Source organism: Gymnoscopelus braueri, assembly GCF_963280865.1.
Source record: "Gymnoscopelus braueri genome assembly, chromosome: 1".
NCBI lineage: Eukaryota > Metazoa > Chordata > Actinopteri > Myctophiformes > Myctophidae > Gymnoscopelus > Gymnoscopelus braueri.
Window position 1 is genome coordinate 28,094,308 of NC_137603.1, and position 23,186 is coordinate 28,117,493.

At 39.7% G+C, this 23,186-nt stretch overlaps 1 protein-coding gene across 2 annotated transcripts in view; it reads right to left on the minus strand.

Moving 5' to 3' along the window:
• Positions 1 to 21,333, minus strand: part of galnt18b (UDP-N-acetyl-alpha-D-galactosamine:polypeptide N-acetylgalactosaminyltransferase 18b) — an 85,920-nt gene extending 64,587 nt beyond the window's left edge. The window contains exon 1 of one of the 2 annotated variants that reach the window (XM_080429542.1): positions 20,845 to 21,333. In XM_080429542.1, coding sequence (XP_080285668.1) covers positions 20,845 to 21,082 — 238 coding nt within the window. In that variant the 5' untranslated portion in view covers positions 21,083 to 21,333. Of the gene's footprint in view, positions 1 to 18,729; positions 19,062 to 20,844 lie in introns of those variants that run through there. The other variant, XM_080429543.1, reaches the window with a different exon arrangement.
• Between the last annotated feature and the right edge of the window lie 1,853 nt (positions 21,334 to 23,186).

Here is a 23,186-nt window from a genome sequence, read left to right on the forward strand (position 1 = left end):
CCTATTGTTTCAGTGTCAAAAACAAGACTATAGTAGTAAACTACTTTCGGTGTAAGCAGCATGCCTCATTCTCTGATCTGGATACTACAACTACAACTTTCAGAAAGAACATTAAATATGACTGACAACTGAAATGTGTGTATATAATTGAACTAATGTCGCTCAGTTATTGTTATTGTCGCAAAAATAACCCAAATCTCAGTTCACCACTCAGCACTAGGCTAGACTGAGAGTAGCCTGAGGCTACGAGCTCAATCCATGGTCTTGAAGGGCGGACCCAAACACAGCCGCCTGGATTTGTGCGTGGCTTCCTATTGCTTCACCAATCTATGTCCCCGCCTCCCCTCCCCTCCCCCCTCGGCCTGTGCACGGAGCACGCTGACGTCACCAAATTTAGAGCGACGCCCCTCTGCACTCTGATTGGTTAGGAGATAACAAGGTCCAAGACCATCGTTCCTACATCGCTCCCCCAGGCTTTTTTTCTTTTGTAACAAAAAAAAAAGCCTGGGTTTCCGAGGCTAGACTGAGAGTGATTAGACATTATTTCTTAGGGGCATAGGAAAGTACAGTAATGGCATAGCTTGAGCTAAGTCATACAGGCTGTGTAACAATGTGTCATACTATTATCAATCTGGGAACCCAGATCCAACTGAAAATGAAAAACAGCGACCTCTGCTGTTTGTTCTATGTCTGTTGGCTCTGGGCGGAAGAAAACGTAACACCAGTGCGCAAGGAAACCGGGGTTTAGGTCTGCCTTCAGCTTTCACTTCCGGTGGGTGCCACTATGTTTTCATTCCCACTAACAATATTTCTACACGGAACACTAACACCACTTCTCCCAGAGAACATGGATCGTTTTGGTTATAAGCCCACTTGTTTCTATGATGAAAGAGTAAGTTAAAATGTGAATATCTTTCCGTGGTTTTGTCTGCTCCGCGGACGCTATTGTTAAATTAGTTTGGGTTTGTTTCGAGGGGGAAAGATCGACGGACATGTGAATCCCGCCCACTACATTTGATTGGGTAAAGCGCGGCCTGCTTCCTGATCTGAAGGCACGCCCACTTGTAGCCAATGCGCACACGTTATGACGAACCTCCCCGACAGATTCCAACGCAGTGCAGAATCTGTTCTTGAGAGATTATACTATTATATGTTAGGCATCTATTAAAATGGTATTATAAATATAAGGCCTTGAACAGAGGGTTTTACGTAAAACACACTGAGGCAGAGGACTCTGTGCCTGGGAGTTGTAAGTACTGTATGCTGATATGGGTGCAGGTGTCATGTAGCAGGCAATTGTAGACATAATTATGATACGGACAAGAGTTATTTGAACAATAATTCTCAGTAAAAAAGAACTGTAGGTTCTATGCTGAACTTTTTTATTTCCCTGGCCAACTGGCACAAGCCAATTCAATATAAAGTAGCACCAGATAAAATTGCCACCGGAAAATTACTTTCAGGATTTATCTAGCATCAGAGGCCAAACAAACAGATATTTTCTGTTGACTGACTGGCATGAGTTAATATTACTTATCATATTGCCTGAGTGAATACCTGATTCTGACATTACGTGCCAAATCAATCACTGTTGTCCTATTTGCAGGAGGTAGTGCTGGCAACATTACAACATGAAATGCATTTTCAACATGACATCCAGTCACCATGTAGCATTTAAAAGGCTGCTCAGTTCTTGTTTTTTCCTCACCCACTTCATCATAAAACAATGTTCACATGGCATATATATGATGATGGTCTGAGGACCGAAACATCCACTCCCTGTGTCCCTTTTCACTATGTCACCTTTTTTTTACTTTGTAATTACAAAAATATATATTAACTCATTCTGTCAGTGTGCGAGCCTTTTGTGTTATTTGTGGACTCCACATGGCATATAAAACATTGTCTTATGAATTTGGGTGACAGGGACAGAGAAAGAGACCTTTCATCGCAGCATCAGTTGTTCAGCTGGTGTGGGGATTGATATGAATTTTTCAGGAGGGGAACATCTTGATTTATAACTGGATGTTTTACCAGTTTAAATTGACATGGACAAATTGACATGGAAATCTGGAATCAATGTCCAGCACACTGTAAAAGAGAGTTAATTTGATGAACCCTTAAGGGTTCATTTGGTTACATTTGTACTGTATTCTCTGAGTTACAAATGGATTGATTAACACTTGTTTTACTGTGTATGTCTGCTAAATGAGCTCTCATGCTGTATGTTCAGATTTTGACTGTGTCACCCCTAATGAAAAAGTAACACACATTGCATGGCCAAACATAACATTTATATCTTTTGCACCAAAGATCACAGCTGATCAGTATCTGTTTGATTTATGAATCAGGCATGGTGCATTTCCTTTAATGTTTTTGCTGTACATTAGCAGCTGCTGGATTGAAGATATTGAGAAATCACTTTAAGTCAGTCTGAATCTGAGTTTCATCCTATAAAGTAAATGGCTGTTTGTTGGTTCTTGCTTAGATCTCAAATTAATATCATTCACATTGACATTATTATTACATTAGCCAGGGCCGGTTCTAGGGGGGGGCAGGGGTGGGCAGTGCCCACCCAAACGTGCATCCTGCCCACCCAATCAAAATTGGGGTAAAACAAAATATATATATATATATTTGTATTATTTTTATTATTATTTTTATTTTATAGACCCTGGGGTCTATACTGGCAGGGGTGAGGGTCATACCCCTGGCAGGTTCAACCAAGCCAGGCAGGTTTCAGGGTAGAGGTCAGACAAAAGGCAACAAATTTTTTTATAGGTCTAACTGTGCCAAAATGCATATTTTCCTACGCATTTGGGGGGTTTGGGTTTTTTCGGCGCCGCGCGCCCCCCCAGCATTTATTAATGCCCCCCCCAGTTAATAATTTCTGTATCCGGCCCTGACATTAGCGCAGTTTGTGGAACATGCCACACAACATTTTGCTGCTCGCCTTGTATCCACATGAGTGAGTGACAAATAAAATCCTCTTGATTCTTGATGAGATCCTGATTTAATTGTTTATTTTTTATTATTAATACTTTATTAAAAGTTTGCAAAAAGTACAGAGGTACAGTTATACAATAATGACACACCCATGGCCATAGACAGGAATCGAACCCTCAACCTTTGGACTCACGGGCTGCCACACTACTGATTGAGCTAAGGCTTCATCTTGCCTTCTGTCATGAACCAAGCTCCTGTTTCACTAACACCAAGGTCAGTGGTTCACAAACCATTTACCAATAGAGAAATGTGACGTCTCCTCGGTACCAAAACTAGTGAAAGTAGCCGATCTAAGCCATTCGATACACACACCTGAACTGGTGAAAAAGGAGCACACAGAGGTGACACAGTTTCGCGCAAATTGCTCAAAAATCCTGGGTTTAATTGTTTTTCAAACTGCTCAATATGGCGGAAAATCTAAGAGCGAAGCTTACTGGTCAAAGTGATAGATGATTCATCATGAATCAAGGCACATGTGTAAGGAAGTTTCATGGCTGTCGGCCAAACGAGGCATGACTTATGACTGTTTTAAGTTTGCATTTTCAAGAAATTGCTATAGCGCCTCCATTTGGGGGGCGTTATGCGTAAAACGGCGGAAGAATAATAACAAAAGTGTAGAGATGCAAAGAGGGTCCATGGCCCCTAAAAATATGATGACGATGTTGTGACCATGAGATCATTCAGGACATCTTGTATTTTTCGGCCATGACATAAACCAAACCACGGCAGCTCATGTCTCCTCTCATTACAGTAGCCTACATGACATTATGGAGTAGCCTTTTGCCTGCATTTTGCTAATTAGTTTTCTTTCATTTAGAAGTCAATCGGTAGAATGGACAAACTGCTGCATTGTGGAGACTCACCATGCCTCATATACAACCAAGATGTAGTTAACAACTGTACAGTAACAGTATACTGTGCTGTAGGTGGTCTTTCATGCATCATAAGGTCTACACGGAAAGGTGCTGCAATAAATGTATAAAAAAGCAGCACTTGTTAAATTATGTCTAGAGGATTAAAAACTAGTTTCGATATCGCCCGGGGCCACATGGATGTGAAAATAGGAGTATGCTTCAAGTGTCATTTTTCCATAAGGATTTTTTTCCCATAAGGATTTCTCCTCTGAAATACATTTTCTGCATCAGGGCTGTTTTAATCTGCACTATTTTATCACATAACCATGGCTTTTATTGGCCCTAGGTGAGGCTAGTGATAAAAAGACGAAGAGGGTGATAAGCCATATAAGCCCTAGGGTGATAACAGTTAGAGTTAGAGTACAGTAAGAGATGCAAGGGTGGGCGACACTCTTCGCGACTGATGCAAGCCATGAGTCATGACCGTATACTGACATTCAAAATGCAAATGAGCACATAATTAATTATGTATTTAAAAGAACACCTGGTATTAATGAAATTAACCGGAGTTGGCTCTGTACTTGGATCACTTTTTTCACTCTACACCAAATTATACCATTATATTATAGCTATACCGTTAATATTACACTTACACTTTCGTAATTTTAGGACTGCCATTGAACGTGTATCAAGATGCCTTTGATCATCTGCTGTAGTGGAAATATTGCAGCTAAATCTAAAACAGATCCTTCCTCCTAGTCAAAGCAGCCATGCCTTTTCAGACGCTTGACTGCCAGAGAGCAGTGAGGAGATACATACAGTACGCCAGTCAGATCGGAAACAATGGATGACTGCGTAATAGCATAGGCTTATGTTTATTTCATATCTCCTGCTGTAAAACTTTGTGAAAATATCCATAAACATGAAATATTAAGACTTATAAGATCAAGATAAAAATGAATACAACATAAAGATAGACCCATGCGAGCAAAGGGGTGGAACCAACGTCTGGTTGCGGCAAGTTGACACGTCACATTCAACGCCTCTGAAGCAAGGAGCTCAACATTGGTGAACTTTGACCAGACATCAACCAATAGGAAAGAAGAAGCAAGTTGTTGACCCCCACTTTGCAGGACTTTTGCCTGTAGTTTTCTTTCAGCAGTCCAACCACTCCAACATAAGTCAAACAAACTATACACCAGAAAACTGCCACTGCCCACAATCCGCAAGACAACATTGATAATTGCCGCCTTTTACACCTTTTACTCGGCATGCGCTGGCTACTTCCCTTCAGATGCTTACATGTGGCCGAGCCCTCACTGTGCTGCATGCTGAAACATAGAAACACCTAAATGAAACACACACAATTCATGTTATTACCTTCACCAGTGGTTTCCTGTCAAATAGCTGCTGTTAAAAGGATCCACTTACGGCTAAGGACACATTGGAGTTTATCCAGGTGCAAGAGGAATCACAACAGAAAATAGTGAACCTCAATGGTTCACAGTGTGGCTGCATACCATCAAATTCAAGTCTCACCAGTAGCTCGGTCCTTTCTTGTTCTATATATATTGAAATTCTTTATTCGGACTAACCCCTTGAGATGAACCATCTCGTTTTCAAGGGGCTCCGCAGTTACAGAGTACATACTAATACATTTAGGAAACAGAACAAAACAAAACATAAATAAACAGGACAAAACAACATCAATCAAGGGGGGAAAACAAGACAAAACATACAACAATAACACAACAACAATACACAAAGCACATACAGTACATGAATGAATTATTGTGTCATAGATCTGTTACTGATAATTAGTGAAAACATGAGCAGGTAGTCTCAAGGTGAGAGGACAGCGCAGTTTTAAACAATTGAGGAGATGATATTGACCGAATATGAACAGGTAGGTTGTTCCAGTCAGAAGGAGCTTTAAACCTAAAGGATTTTTTGGAAACCGAATTAAATACACGTGGAACATCAAAGTAAACTTGTGCACAATGTCTCAGTTGGTGTCTAGAGGTAAAATTATTCATATACTGTTTGAGATACTGTGGGTAATTAAAGTAGATACATTTAAAAACGAACTGTAACCAGTGCTGCTGTCGTCTTACTGTGGGAGATGGTAAGTTAAGGTTTTCATACATGGTACAATGATGAGTCATATAAGGACAGCCAAGAACAAATCTACATAAACGGTTGTATATTGTATTAAGTGGAAGAAGGTTATTTTTAGATGCAGTCTGATAGACTACATCAGCATAATCCATAATAGGAAGTATGAGTTGAAGTGCAAGTTTTTTTCTAACTGTAAGTGTAAAACATTTTCTGTTCCGGTAGAGAACACCAGTACTAAAATCTATTTTTCTAACAATGTTGTCAATGTGACATTTGAATGTAAGTTCAGAATCAAGCCATAGGCCCAGATATTTAATGTGATCAACTCTATGCAGTTGCGTACCGTCAAGACAAGTGATATTATACGATTGATTTATGGTTTTTATAAGATTCTGTTTAGTTCCAAAAAGCATAGTGTTTGTTTTTGTTTTGTTGATGAGTAATTTATTTGCCGAGAGCCATAATTCTAGATGATTGAAATTTGATTGTAATGTTGACTGGATTTGTGATATGGTAGTTTGTGATGTATATATTACTGTGTCATCTGCATAGAGTTGCACATTACAACCCAAAAAAATTGAGGGGAGATCATTGATAAAAATAGAAAACAAGAGTGGGCCTAAGGTTGAACCTTGCGGTACACCTCGTTCCTGCACTGCTAAACCAGATTTATTGTCCTGTATAACAACACACTGTTTTCTGTTGTGAAGATAGGAATTGAACCAAAGTAGGGCATTGCGTGAGAGACCAATAGAGTACAGTTTGTCTAATAGAAGGTAGTGGTCGACCAGATCAAATGCTTTTGTTAAATCAATAAAAATTGAGCCTGTCAGATTATTATTACCAGATGCAGAAAAAATATCGTTTGTTAATTTTAATAGAGCAGTAGTTGTAGAATGATTGGAGCGAAAACCAGATTGAAAAGGTGATAAAATATTATTGTTGCTAAGATATTTAGACAATTGGTTGTAAATTAGTTTTTCGATTTTTTTTGCTATGGAACAGATAATTGAGATTGGTCTGTATGTAATTATTGGGATCAAGTGCATTGCCCGCTTTGTGCAGAGGAGTAATTCGTGAACACTTCCAGATCGATGGTATTTCATGAGTTGATAGAGACAGATTAAAAAGATCACAGAGAGGGTACATAAGGATGTGTGGAGCTAGTTTAAGAAATGTGCTTTCTATACCATCTAAGCCAGGGCCACTACACACTTTGAGATCATTAATGGCTTTAAGAACATCAACAGGTGAGATTTTCATGAAGGAGAAGGAGCTATGGCAAGGTGGTGCACTATTAAAGATAACATAAGGATCGTGCATTGTGGGAGTACAGACTGAAGAGAAGTGATTGTTAAAAGCTTGCGCTACTAAAAGAGGATTATGTATTAAGGTGTTATTAACTTTTAATTGATTGCAGTGAGCATTTTTATCAGATGAATTAGTTATTGTTTTTATTTTTTTCCAGAATTGTTTAGGATTTTTGAAATCATGATTAAGATATTCTGTATAATAGTTCGATTTTGCATTCATAGTCATTATTTTACTTTTATTTCTTAACTGTCTGTATTTTTCCCAGTTTGCAGGATCCTTTGTCTTACGGTATAAAGCCCATGCCTTGTCCCTCTGCCTGAAAGTACTTGTTAGCTCAGTTGTGATCCATGGAAGGTGGTTACCCTTTACCTTAATGGTTTTGAAGGGAGCATGCTTGTCGATAATTCGAGTGAGTTCAGAATATAAGAAGCTCCATGCATCGTGAACATTTGAGATTATTTGGGTTCTCAGCCAACTCCATCCCCACATTATGTACCCATCCACCCACCCACCCACACACACACACACACACACACACACACACACACACACACACACACACACACACACACACACACACACACACACACACGCACACACCCCCTCACGCACACACACACACACACACACACACACACACACACACACACACACACACATACACACACACACACACACACACACACACACACACACACACACACACACACACACACACACACACACACACACACACACACACACACACACACACACACACACGCGTGATGCCTCTTGAACCATGACTGGTGGCCTTGTCTAGTTGTATGTATTTTGTAAGTATGTTAACTTATGTGTTTGTGTTTTTTTGTATCCTGATGGCTGCTTGGCACAAAATGAATTTCCGCAAGGACAAATAAAGTATCTATCTATCTATCTACAGTATCTACACACACACACACACACACACACACACACACACACACACACACACACACACACACACACACACACACACACACACACACACACACACACACACACACACACACACACACACACACATATATATAGTATATATATATATACAGTATACAAATTGGTTTATCAGGCCAGATGCCAGTATGAACTGGCCTGCTACAGTATATACTCATTATACTGTACGTAGAGACATGAATACTAAGAGCCTCTGAATGCAAGACCAGGTGGCTGTTATTTCACCTCCAAACTCCTCACTAAGGGTGAAAACGCAAGCTCTAGAGACCAATAAGACTTGGATAATAAGGCTGATGGGACATGGTGGAAAAAGCCTGCCAGCAAATAAATCACGTGGGTAAGGCCAGGAATAACACACAGTTTTTCAGATAATTATGTTACAGTTTATCTCTTACATTCGTGTATTCTGTTATTCAAATTGAGATGAATGTATTCAACACTTCACATTTCTTGAAAACCACATACTGTAGGGCACTGTTCAGTCAGCCATCAGAGAACGTGTTGAAAAATGATGAAAAAAAGAAAAAGAAAAAGCTTCCGGCTTGGTATAAGCACGTGGACATTTGGCTAGCTGCCTCTATAAACCCACCACAAATCAACCAAACAACCAATTGCAAATGTTCTGCCCAGAAGGCAGCAAGAAAGTTTTCAACACAGAAAACAACACCATCCACCGAAGTCCAATGCGCCTATGATGAGGTGTTTTTCACATGATTTTAACCTGTGAATGATTCATAAGAACAGGTAGGGCTTGCTAGATTTACACCATGTATGCATTTACAATGTAGGGCTGGTCTGGTTCTCAGTACTTTTGAGTAAGCTAGAAGTTGATCTTACTTTTTACATTTTACAAAGACAAAATACCTTTTGTTTTACGTTATGAGTTACAGCACTGGTATCACAAGCTACAACTTCTGTTGAGAAATCCATAGTCTCTGAACCAAATTGTTATATAGTTCCGAAATTTAGACTACAATGACAGTTATAATTAGCTTAAAACCATCTGCTGAGTGGGGAGAAAATGAAAGCCCGGTCCTTATCATCACTCTGCAGATGCCCCAGCAAAGCGTATGACGGGGAGTTTTTCATCTGAGTCGGTTTGTTAGCACCTAAGGCCAGGCAGAGAATGGGCGCTGGTTGGTTGCTGATGGCAGCCACTGCCCTCTGTACCAAGCTGGCAATATCCCCCTATCGTGTTTTGTCAGAGCATGCAAGAGCTTTCCAAATGCATTAAACTATTGTGAAAATGGACCTGGGAAACACAGTTTCAGACCTTTTCAGTAAGAGACATCAGTCTTTGTTCTGTTCCTCGAAAACTGGTTGTAGCATACATGTAGCAAAGCATATGGTTGTACAGGGTAAAAATCGTTTAAGAATGAACAAAAAAGCCATTCTTAAGAGTCACACTATGATAATACTTGGACTTTTCTCTAATAATCAAGTTTTCTTTTCACTTTAAAAGTTAATTAAATTGAAAATACTGTGTATTGTTACTCAAATCTATCACTTGTTACTCAAATCTATCCTTTTGTATGCTCTAATTTACAACCTTCAAATTTTTGTAAAAACTCGAACTACAACAAAAAACACTAAGATAACTTTCTGTTACTCATGAAGTTTTTTCAAGGTGTGATTATAGGGAAATAATGCACTGACCGGAGAAATAATGTGTACAGAACAGTGCGAGCTTGTATCTAGAAGAATTGGGGTCAGAGTAATGCCCACACATACAGTCAGAAATTGTGCTTACCATCTTCCACTGCAGCAAATAAACGTTAAGCACCTTTAGCAGGCTCCAGTGGATAACAGATAAAGCATTGGAACCATGCTGCTATTGTTCTGCTTTCTGCACAGCCCATTGGAGGCATTGCAGTGCAAATACAAACAGAATTTTGAGTATCACCATTTGGGAGAATGTGTAACAACAGCATTACCTCTTTAAAACCGATCAGATCTATTTTTATGCTTAGCATTTGCATTCTAAAGGCAGCTGTGAATATTTGATGGCTTTCACTTGCAACGAGGATGGGGTAGTTGAGAGAGAGAGAGAGAGAGAGAGAGAGAGAGAGAGAGAGAGAGAGAGAGAGAGAGAGACCAGAGGGGCTGGTAGAGTGGTTTAGGCTTACCGTACTTTCTTCTATAGTATGACCAAAATACGAGTGTGTGATGCAGATGCAATGTAATCAAAATGTGGAAAATGCTTTGAAGTAATTGAATGTGGAATAATAGACTCAGTAGAAACTTGTACATTATTTCATAGAACTTGGGTAAATGAACCTATACTGTACCTATGTATGTGTGTGTGTGTGTGTGTGTGTGTGTGTGTGTGTGTGTGTGTGTGTGTGTGTGTGTGTGTGTGTGTGTGTGTGTGTGTGTGTGTGTGTGTGTGTGTGTGTGTGTGTGTGTGTGTGTGTGTGTGTGTGTGTGTGCGTGCGTGCGCCTTATAAATGTTACATATTTAACACAATTATTTATTGACTTCACATGATGTGTGGAAAAACATGGGTGAGTCATAATATTAGACTGTACTGTACATACTTGTCTCAAAAATATAAACATATTTTTCCAAATATCTATAAACTATCCCACCTTCATAGTGTGTGTCGTAATTGTGGATATCTCTACAACATAGACCTGTATTTTCAATTAGTCTATGAGGCAGTGGGAGACACAGCAGAGCAATTTTTTTTATCTGTCCATGACCTGAGTGAAAAAAAGATAGATGACCACAATTTACTCATGAAATGAGTTTATGTTGCCTGTGCACATAAAACCCTCCCAGAATGTTATTTCCCAAAAGATGTTCTGCAAATTCAAAGAATATTCCCATGTAAAACCATATATTCATGCAAGCATCATATAATCCTTTAGAAATGCCAGCCCAACAATCAGTAAAATCATCCATCCATTCAAATGTGTCATTCTGAATTAATTTGTAACTCTGATAGTGTACTACAAATGTAACCAAGACCCTTACGGGCCTCTTTTGGTTACATTTATACACTTTGGATCAGGGGTGGGCAACTTTGATGATGGAGAGAGCCACTATATGTCCACACTCACTCCAGAGGGCCACATTGCATATACTGAACAGAAACCTCTTATCTCCGTATTTTAAGTTTTTTCGTAAATGAATGGCGTACTTCGCCATTCTATGTCACAAAAGTAGCAAACATAGCGATAAGTTTTGAACTTGTAGATCTGCTATTTTTTTGTTGCTATTCTTTTATTAGAATCCTGAAAAGTATCATTTTTATTTCATTTCAAATGCATTTATTGGACTTATGTTAACTTTATGAACTTAAATACAAATAACTTGGCCATAAAAAAGACAATATAATTTTAATACTAGTCAATATAGACTGAAGTAATTAAAGCGTGTCATGTTTGATTGTTTGGAATTGAAACATCTGAAATCAGTATTCCAATATTAACCTGCGGGCCGCATCAAGTGAAGGTGGGGGCCGCATGTGGCCCCCGGGCCGCCAGTTGCCCATGTATGCTTTGGATGGATTATGAACAGGGTCAATGCATTTTTAAGATTCTTTGTTTGTATTTAAAATACTGTAAGCTTTTTCTCCTCAGTAATACCTCTTTAAAACAGATCTGATCTAAATCTGATCTATAGACTGTAAATCATGTTACTCACGCTAAAAGAAGGGCCCTGTGAGTCTTGATCAAATGCCTGTCTGAGTTAAATCAACACTGAACACTGTAGTGCTCGGGTGGCTCAGTGATAAAGTGCCCACCCACCACTGCGGAGGCTCAGTGGTGCATCCGGCTTTGTCGATCGTCTAGACGAACACAATCGGCCCGTGTTTGGGGGGGAGGGAAGCCGGGCAGGGAGGGTGATATTTGTCATTGCACGTAGTCCTACGGGCTGGGGCGGCACCTGTTAGGAGGGAGTGTTGGGATCTCTATGGCTCTTCTACATCCTCTCCCAGTGGGGGCTCCTCATTACTGGCAGGTGAGCCAGTAGGATACAACAGCAGTGACAACACACAAATAGGTGTGGGGAGGAATTAATTGGCATACCACCTAAATTGGGGAGAAAAGCAAATAAATAAATAAATGAACACAGAAGACTGTGAGTAGCTTCTATTTTCTACTTATTATCTAAGGTGCCTATCCACAGACAACTATCAGATAACTATCATCATATGCAATGTAAAAATGATGATGTTTCTTTTAATTTACAAAGTTATGGTAAGAAATGAAAATATGTACTGTAAATTTCGGACTATAAGCCGCGACTTTTTTCCCATTTTTCGACCCTGCGGCTTATATAACGGTGCGGCTTATCTATGGATTTTTACAGCTAACGGCCACTAGGGGACCTCCTAAATCTATGGATTTTACACCCGCGGCTTATAGTCCAGTGCGGCTTATATATGTACAAATCATTCAATTTAGCTGCTGCGGCTTATATTCAGGTGCGGCTTATAGTGCGAAAATTACGGTAAATATAACATACAACTGAGTTAGCTGGTTGTCTGAAGGATCTCCTTGCCTACAGGTGTATGGAGCTGTGCAACAACAACTAACAGCAGGAGTCTTACTTTGCGACCATAATGGACTTAAGTTTCCGGAAGAATAATTAAAATAGACAGGGTGATAAGTGAAGTTAGTATTTTACCATCCAGCGGGTGTAAAATAATAACCTACACAGTTCCCTGCTCACCAGCATGCATGGGAGACTGCAGTACAGTGCTACATTGTCAAGTTCCAGGACTTTGCCTGAGTTTACTCATAACTCCTTACAGATTCACTCTCCACTCCTTTTGATTAATAAGCAATTATGTCCTATTGTGTCTAATTAGTAGTATGTCAAGCTCAAAGTATAGGAGAAACTTAAAAGTGGCTTGTCTGTAATTAACAGCTCAATACAGCTATGGCTTACATAAGTGTGTATGCGTGCGTGTGTGGGTCTGTGTGTGTGTGTGTGTGTGTGTGTGTGTGTGTGTGTGTGTGTGTGTGTGTGTGTGTGTGTGTGTGTGTGTGTGTGTGTGTGTGTGTGTGTGTGTGTGTGTGTGTGTGCGTGCGCGTGCGCGTGCGCGTGACAGAGAGAGAGAGAGGGGTATTACTATGAGATGAGCAAGGGAGGAAGAGATTAAGTGAGCGAGATACTGATAAATCACTTATATAGTTCAAGAACACTTAAACTGTGACATTTTACAATTTTTTATTTTACCATGAATGTCTGAGGGCCACAGCATTATTAAGTCAATCCACATACTGTACTGCACCTGAATGGGATTTACGTGAAGTATAACTTCTATATCTAATCCTTAAGCAGTTCACTTCTCTGTGATTTTATGACAGTACCCAGCCTTTTATATTTCCTGGGTGAGGGGAACAGAGGACACAGAGGGTGGTAACTATTATGTAATATATATTATTATCTATAATCATCCCATGGGCTGATAACTGTTAATAACTGTTACTAAAATAAGGCTATGGATATTTGATAAACAAATGATCGCCCGGGCATTCGTTTTTGCCCTCGGCAACCAACCTTGGACCCGGCTAAATCGGTCGGCAGCTGCGGCTCAGCCTAGTTGGCCTACCTCGGGCAACAAACGAATGCCTGAGTGATAATTTATACGCAGCAATGGATAAATAATAAATAACCACTGGGAGCAGAATGTGAGAAGAAACCATACATTATGATGGAACATCTTAATTAGGGTTAATGATGATGAATATCATAAGGCCGCCGTGTTAGTTCCTTTCTGTCTCAAAGTCAGTCTCCAACAGAGCAAGTCCCTGACATCTACAGCAGGATCAAATCCCTGGATTAATATAAATCAAGACGTATGTGGTAACAGATGATTCAATCAAGAGAGATACTCTAAGCCAGAGCCATTTATCTTTTAGACAGACAGTTCTGCTTAGGACTTCAAAAGCTTTCCTTTTTCGAAATCAATATTTTTCATTTTCTGCCTTGTTTCAGTCAAAATGCTATTCACTTAATTAAATACGTCATTGAATTAGAAGAATACCATGACAGTGCTTTCTTTTTGCATCTGCTTTCATGTTCTTCCTCCACATATACAGTAGCTTTGTGTCCTATAAATCTGCTGTGTGAAGCGAACACGCCACACCTCCCATGCATAAGAGCGGCTCCAAGCAGGTGGCAGGCTGGCAGCTGGGTGAAAAAACTGCATTCAATGCAGGCAGTAGTGCATTCCACTGCAGTACTAACACAGAGTGAGCGGCACGGTCCTGATAAGTTTGCCTCTGTGTTAAATAAGCTGCCCCACTGGCTAAGTGTGTGCGACTGGTGACGTGGATCGATAATTAGGCTGGCCAATGCCAGCTACCAGCTGCCAACACAGGTTTCTTAACTAAATGCATACGCTCGAAACATTCTCCACATGCAGGATAAAGAGAAATGAAAAGCATTTATTATAAAGCCTAGATCTTTAAAAGAGCATATATGTTTCGACCACTGTAGATCTTTTGTCGGGGCTATATTTCCACATGCATTTGGGAATACAGACATTGACAGTAGGGTGACCTCAATTTGTACTGCAGTTTCTTTTTTAACCATGGGGAGTTTCGTTATGACCCCTGAATAGCATTAGACATACTTGTCGTCAGACTAGTCTCCCACTGCATATTTCCTCCATGTAATTTGCCTTTTTGCTGTGTATTTTTTCCCTCTTTTTTCCTTATCCTCGCTTTGACAAAGATACATTTACATCTGTGGTGGAACCAAATGTGAAGAAACACTGGCAGAATCTGTTTAAAGACTTTAAGAGTTAAGCAGTCTGAAATTCAAAATGTATTTTATACAAAATATTTTTCTAAATATCTTTGAGCTCCTAGAATTTCTCTAGAGTATGGAAATAATTTAGTATATCTGTACTGTGAAAAGCATACAATCTGAAGATGTGACGATAAAAGCTCATCGTTCATCGTGATGAAATCGCTCACAATAATCATATCGAGGAGATTTTTATTGATCGTGAAATTGTCCTCCATCATATACAGGGATCAATTCGCTTTTGCCGAGTTGCATATTTGGTACCACTTAACACTCAAACGGATATGTAAAGAGCACACTTGGTACGCTCTTTTTTCACTTGACAACGCGTCAGCTATTTTTGGCAGATTTCCCCCCTAGAATATGGATGCTGGGGTGCAAGTGGTTAACAAAAGTGCCATTTTCAGAGTTTTAAGCATATTTTGATTATCATGATAATATTGTTAATCGCAATTATTTTTGGCCACAATAATTGTGACATGTAATTTTCATATCGTCTCATACCTAGCGCAGTCACAGTCGGATTTAGGAACAGATGAAAATGGGTAATCTATAGGGGTATATTGGTCTATATTTCATGTGAATACAGAGCAGTTTCCGCAAAAATAACACATTTTACTAGACATGTACTGTTTATTCAAAATGATCGCAGACAACCTTTGAATAGAGAAACACTTATTTATTAAATATTAAACATGTAGCCTAATTTATTCAGATCCTCAACATGTTTTTGCCCTCTGGAGTGAGAGTAATTAATTGTTTTCATTACCAAATATTCTCCAGTGCATTTGTGTGCCAGCCATTCAATGATTATTTGATTTGTTCCGAGTTAATAAATGCTTTGGCTATTATTTTTTCTTACATTTCATACTTTTTAAATGTTATACAAGCTGCAAATTGCAAGTGCTGACATGGTTCATGCTTAGAGTAATTCTATTGAGGGTGGTTCATGATGAATATACAACAGTTACACACCCAGGCTTACATTAACACTGTGTGTGTCTGTGTGTGTGTGTGTGTGTGTGTGTGTGTGTGTGTGTGTGTGTGTGTGTGTGTGTGTGTGTGTGTGTGCGAGCATGCGTGTGCGAGCATGCGTGCATGCGTGCATGCGTGCGTGAGTGTGTGCGTGTGTGTCTGCTGTGTCTGTGTGTGTCTGTGTGTGCGTGCGTGCGTGCATGCGTGTCTGCTGTGTCTGTGTGTGTGTGTGTGTGTGTGTGTGTGTGTGTGTGTGTGTGTGTGTGTGTGTGTGTGTGTGTGTGTGTGTGTGTGTGTGTGTGTGTGTGTGTGTGTGTGTGTGCGTGTGCGTGTGTGCGTATCTGTGTTTTACAGATACAGATACACTTCTACATGGTTTCTACCTTATTACAATAACATCATTTCTGTGGGTCCTTCAGCCGATCTCCAATCTGCTGAAGTAATTAACTCCAACCAGATATTTTATGGCAAAGGTGGTACAAGACAGATCGAAACTGCGCAATCACCTTTAGACAGAAAGTGGTGCCTGTGTAATGTAATGAATCAGCCCTGAATACAGATTTCTCTCTTTGATTCGCCAATTATTTCTATTAAGAGTGCAGCTATTCAATGCAAAATATTTCAATTTCTGCCATAATATGACTGATATTGCAAAGACAATATTACAGCCTTCAAAATCTTATTGAAGGGACATGTTGGAACAGTTGGAAAGGAAGTAATTTAAATCCTTTAATAAACAACAGCCATATTGACTCCATTTAAAACTGGATCAAAGGAAGCCTTTGCTTTACTTTCCATTGCACTACATATTTTAAACAAACTATAGGAGCATGAGTATAACTTCCGTAAGTCACTTCCCGTTACTGTCTTACTCCTCAACTCCTCTGTAAGTTTTACTGGATAACAGCATCGGCTGAATGACAAAAACTTGAAATCACAAAATAATTTTGAGTGATTGCTCTCGAAGCTGACAGGACCTCAGCTTCAAAGGCAAACACTCACTAATGATTTAGCAAGCGTTTCCATTGATTTGGTAGTTCAATATGCTTGAGGCCATCTTGTGACTTGTCATTACAATCTGCTAAATTAGCTGTTGTAATGAACAACTGGCGTCTTGGCCATTGAGTCATATTATTCTAGCCTTAGAGAACATCAGACCAAGTCAAGGTACCAGCAGCACCTTTCATTTTCAACTCGAAGATGATCTCTGAACGATTTCCTAACACACATCAACTCAAAATATTATCATGAAAATACTATCAAGAATGTATACTTTGGAGGATACAGAATATACATTAAATAGAAAATGTAGAAAATATATAGTCCAGACAATTTCAGGCTGTTGTCGAGTGAGGTATGATTGGTGTACTGTATGTATCTCTTTTATAAACTTTACTCTGAGCTAGTTGTTTTCAGCACAGTCTTTGGCAAACCAGAGAGTGCAGAAACAGCCCTCACGGTGGGCGTGTGTGAACTTGTCTGCTTTCCAACAGATTTTCATTCATTGACTAGGCCTACACCTGATACAAGAAACTGTTCATCAGGCGTTTGAGCTGCTGCTAGATCAGCTTTCCACTCTGAAAGACAGAAATCTGTAAACGCCTGATTTGATTTTGTACTTTGTCATGATGGTGCCGCTCGTAGGAAAATACTAATAGCAGATCTACAAGCTCACCATTGCGATCCGCCGTACAACGAAGTACTATAAATTAAGGATAAGCCAGAGCTTCATGAAATAGTTAAAAGAAAGAATATTTTTGTCTTATCCCTTAAGTACCTAGTTGACACCAGAGACATTTCTCTGACTGTCCATGGTGAGCCAGCTGCAGTAAATGTTTCATTCCACACTGTACAGTAATGCCCACTGGTAATTCATGTACATGAGGCATCAAGTCCAATAACTCTGTTGGCAGTGCATATACAGTATGTGGCTACATGCATTACTGCGCTGTCTATGGAAACCCTGGAAGCCAGAATACAGTACATTAGTGAAGAGTAGGGCTGCAAGGATCAATTATTTTCTTAGCAATCCTTCTATTGATTACTTTTTTGATTAATTTAATAATCTTGGAGCTTTTTTTTCTAATTATTATTTTCTTAATATATTAACCTCTTAAGCATTATATTATATGTTATGATGTAACGTGTTGAATGCTTGTAGATCTGCTATTTTTATAAATAGATTATTTTATTAAAATAGTTTTTTTTTAATCAATTAAATGGATTACGTCGATTAACTGAAGAGCAAAAGAGCAAGCAAAATATTTTCCTTTTCCTGCATTGATTTCTCATGGACAAAATGATAACATTTCCCCTTGACCACAAGACTTTCTTGTAATGCTACTGTAGCAACAAGATGAAAAAGGAGGGGATGTTATTTTTAGAGACATCCAAGTCAGCTGTTGACACCAATTCTCAATGTCATTTATCCTCACTTACAGTATAGACTCTAATGAAGGCAGACTCATATCAAACTGCTCCATTTTGACAGTCTAGTGTGATTAAAGAGCATTATACACCCAAAGAACAATTGTACCCACTAAGTCAAGACGCACACAATATACTTTAGAAGAAAGTTTGCCAGTTAGATTCTCCTGACGTACTAATCACCAACAGCACTCCTTAAAATTCCTTGAAGGTGATTCATTCTGTTATGTAGGGTTACAACAAATATTACATTTTGTAAAGTTAAACTGATACTACAAATACCTCTCCTACCACTATTTGTAGCTGACTCAATAGCCAACCGTGTTTACAAGGTTCCTTGTTTCGTTCCTGCAGGAGACCTATGTTGTGTATCCTTTCCTTTTTCAGCTATCCTTTCAAAATAAAGAAAACCTCACCCTAAAAAATTAATCTGCCAAGTCAGAAGAATGTGTTCTTTAAGAATAATTCATGTGTGAAATACTACTTTATCTGTTCCAGTTACATATATTACCGTTGTGTACTTTTCATCCTAAGCTTTAAAGGAGATCTAATCCCACATTTTCAAACAAATACAGTTCAAACATGTCTTTTGAAGGTGAAGCAGCAATGGCGGTGGCACCTTGACAGAGTTCCGTCCACACTAGAAGCCTCTTGATGCCAAACAGTGAAATTCAGAGCTGGCTCCAGCTGGAATGTTTACTCAGGCTTAGCACACAGCCTTGTTGCTCAAAACAGCATGAGTATGTTTCTGTCTGCATGTAACTTCTGTAGGTGCCCAGTGCCATTTCAGATTGGAACACTCACACAATGAGAACCCTTGTGATGACAAGAACAGCTCTGATAATGGCAAAAAATAAAAAATAAATAAAGCTGTGAGCGCTCGTGTTACCAAGTAACTGTATGCTATAGGTGATGGAAAGGCCTGAGGGAAGAGAATTCCAGACATCCTCAAGAGCAAGGTACCGATCAAAGTGAAAGGAGACTATTCGCAGAGGAGTAAAAGAACAAAGGGAATAACCAGACAGTACATATAGTTCCATTAATTACACCATTCTCAAACAGCTGACATTGTAATATGACATATGAAGCCCTAAAACCTGTCACAGGCCAGTGCTGGACGAAACATGATGGGTTTTAAATTTTAATGTACCACCAGTGAGGTGTTTGCAACCAAAAGAGCTGCCTTAGTGTATCTTTTCAAGCTGTCCTGGTATTGAAAGTGTCTGAAAAGAAATAAAGAAATATGCAATGAGATGTTCTAACCTTTAAGAGCTTCACTGCCAGCACAAAGAATATTTGTACCGTAGTAGCCCAAAAATATTCAGATTTATGTATTTAGAGTCAGAGTGCAGTAGAGAGACAGCCTCGAGTGAACTACAAAGCTTTGCAGCGCATATTTCAGAAACGGGTATTCTGATTTCTGTATAACCACTATAACAAAGTTAGAGAGACAATAGCCCTGGATCAAGACTATCATAGATGTATTTTTATCAAGTCTGACTTTTACTTTCGTATCATATTCAAATGTCAAAATCGATAAAATACATCTATGATAGTCTTGATCCAAGGCTAGAAATTCCAAAAGAGCAACACTGGTTAGTGGGATAATGTGCCAGGATGCTGGCTAGAGATGGATGGATATGTTCTGTTTTCATTGTCCTCTAAACATATCCCCTAGACAAGCTAAGCAAGCACCCCCTCAGAGAGTCAAAGCAGTTCCAGGACTTTCTAAATCGAGCCACTCAACGCACCTTACAGTACAGTACAGTACAGTACAGTACAGTACAGTACAGTACAGTACAGTACAGTACAGTACAGAACATTAACTACAGACAGCACAATACAGTTACTACAGTACAGTAACTACAGACAGAGTACAGTACACAGTTACTACAGTACAGTACAGTAGCCTACAGCAGTGACTCTCAACCTTTTCAGGTCACAACCCCCCCAATATAATCATATTTGAACTGGGGACCCCCACCCAGACAAGCACTTGGAATTGTAGGAGTTGAGGCATTCAATTTAGTTTGACTCTGTTCCACAGATAAACATTGTGAAAATAGCAGATCTACAAGCTCACAACGCCAATGTTTGACCAGTTTTTTTTATAGTATATTGTGTTGATTACTTTTGATTCAGTAATGTCTTTTTGCAGTCTTTTTTCTTTATCTTTTCGTTTTTTAGCTATTTAAAAAGGTCTTAAAAGTCCTTAAATGGTCACTTTGGTCACTGGCCAAACAATAGCCTACACTACACCCCTATAGTACCACTTCTTGCAATTGAAAAATTCGCAGCCAAAAAGTGCAAGTGCCTGAAAGGATCAACTGTGACCAGGTCACGACAAGGTGTGTATATGTATTGTATCCTTATGGCAGCTAAACAGTGCTAAAATGATGACCTTACCTTGTATGTGCTGGTTGACCACATTCTCCAGTCGGTCCAGCCTCTCAATGATCCGGAGCGTGTCGCCCTTCTTGTCACTCTCTAACTTTTTCTCAGGCATCGGCAAAGGGACTTTGATGTACACATTCGCGATGTAATTAGTGACCCATCCTACGTACAGCAGACACACGATATTAGTCATGCCACTCAGGATCACGCATGTGGACACCAAAGTTTTAGTTCTTCTGGTGCAAGCCATGCCGATCTCATCCCTCCATACAGTACAGCAATATTCCGTTTAACCAGAGGACAAGGCGACAATGAATCACCCACAAAAAAAAACTGGAATGTAGTTACTGTAGGAGAGTCGATAATTCCTGCGATCACACAGCTCTGCAGTCCCCAGTCTTCGATCGATGTCAAATGGTGTCGGTTTGACTGTTTGCGAATGTGTCAAATATCTACAGGTAAGTCGCGCTGCCTGTTTCGCTCCATTGCAATGAGCCGCTGTCCTGCTCCAGCTCAATGTGAGGATGAAGGAAACACGCCAAGCGCTATGCATTCGGCTCGGTAGCCGGAAGTCTCGCCCCAAAACACGCTCGCCCCCATTTCTTTCGCGGCCCCCAGCGGTTCTTATATAGTATTTTTTTTTACTGAGGATAAGAGGTTAGAAATAAGGTTAGGCATAGTTTTATTGATGTTACGTTTAAGAATAAGGTTTCGCTTTGGCACCGTTTTACTGAGGTTACTTTTAGGAATATGGTTAGGTTTAGGCATAGTTTACCAAATTATACGTTTATAGGATAAGGTTAGGTTTAGGGTTTAGGCCCTGGTCCAGATTGTCAGTGAGTTCTCTCTATTGCCCTGCCAGGCACGCTGCTCTGCTCATAGACCGAAAATTACACTGAGGTTACACGAGGTCTCCGTCTTTAGTCAAAATAAACAAAACTACTTCGCTACTCACCGAAACAAAGGCTGTTTTGTGTTGCCCTCTACAGATCTGGTCAATGGTCATTTATATTGACCAGATCTGTCGAGGGTGCAGTGGAGTAGGCCTACTTATATTTCCGTCTGGCGGACATATTTTATTTTCTGCCCCAAAAAGTGTGTGGGGTCCTGTCTCCTGAGAGGCTTCCCAAGTAAGTAGTTTTGTTTATTTTTACTTAAGACGTTGACCTTGCACGGTAGTGGAATTTTCGGTCTACGACCAGAGCAGCGCGCCTGGCAGGGCGTTAGAGAGAGCTCACTAACGCTCTGGACCAGGGCTAGATTTAGGCATAGTTTACTGAAGTTACGTTTAGGAATACCAGGTGGCAACCGTTCCGAGGTTGCCGGATTTGCCCCGGGGAGACTGTGTTTTGGGGCGAGCGTTTTAGTATTCTTCTGCTCTGCTGGAGCTTGTAACTGTATGCATTCACTTGCGCATTGATTCACTGACAAGGTGGGTGGTTCTACTAAGAGTCCCATATCCTCAGGTGATTAAAATACCAACTAATACTATAATGAATAAAAATGATTAATAATGTTACTTATACCCTGGCTTAAAATTATACATTTGTCTTTGAAAAGAAATCTGTTCACCAAATCTGATTGCTTTTATTGTTGTTTTGTTTCTTTGTTTATTTTAGTTTGTTTTCATCCAAAAATAGGCCAATTACATTTTGTATAACGTTGATAAGCTTTGGGTTGTGGAACTAATGGAAAGAGTACAAGACTATAGGACTATGCTACCTGATGATGATGTAATACTTAAGTAAGCCACAAGATAGAGACAATGGGACTTCATTGCAAGGTGTGGTGGGTAGCTATACAATCCATAAGATCTAGTCATTTTGTGAAACAGAAGATGCTCGTGGGACAAAATGTTATCCTTCTCACCATGGATACCAGAGACGCTGACAGTCCTATTGGCTACTGAACAGATTCATTTTAGAAGATGTGTTAGAAAGGCTTATCTCATGTCATGTTACTGTATATGCCATTACCTACACGACCTAATAGGTCACAATATATGTTCTCGGCCTTTAACTTTGCAGAGACACAATAACATCACATTCACAATCACTTTCAATTCCGACATGAACTCTGCTGCTGCACTGGGGCGCCGATAATGTTGGACAACATACACCCGACGTTTGCTTCATACGCTCTAGCCTTTGATTGCCTTTCAATAAAACCATATTTGATAGACATGAGTATCACCTACATGTTACTGATTATAAAGAATGTTATATTATTGTAATCCATTCATTATTTCCTGCGCAATGGATGAATACAACTGAAGTGTGTAATTCGGAGAGCATGGCATCGCGTGCAGCACAAATTGTCTTCTTTGAATATACTATCATAAACACAATTGACAC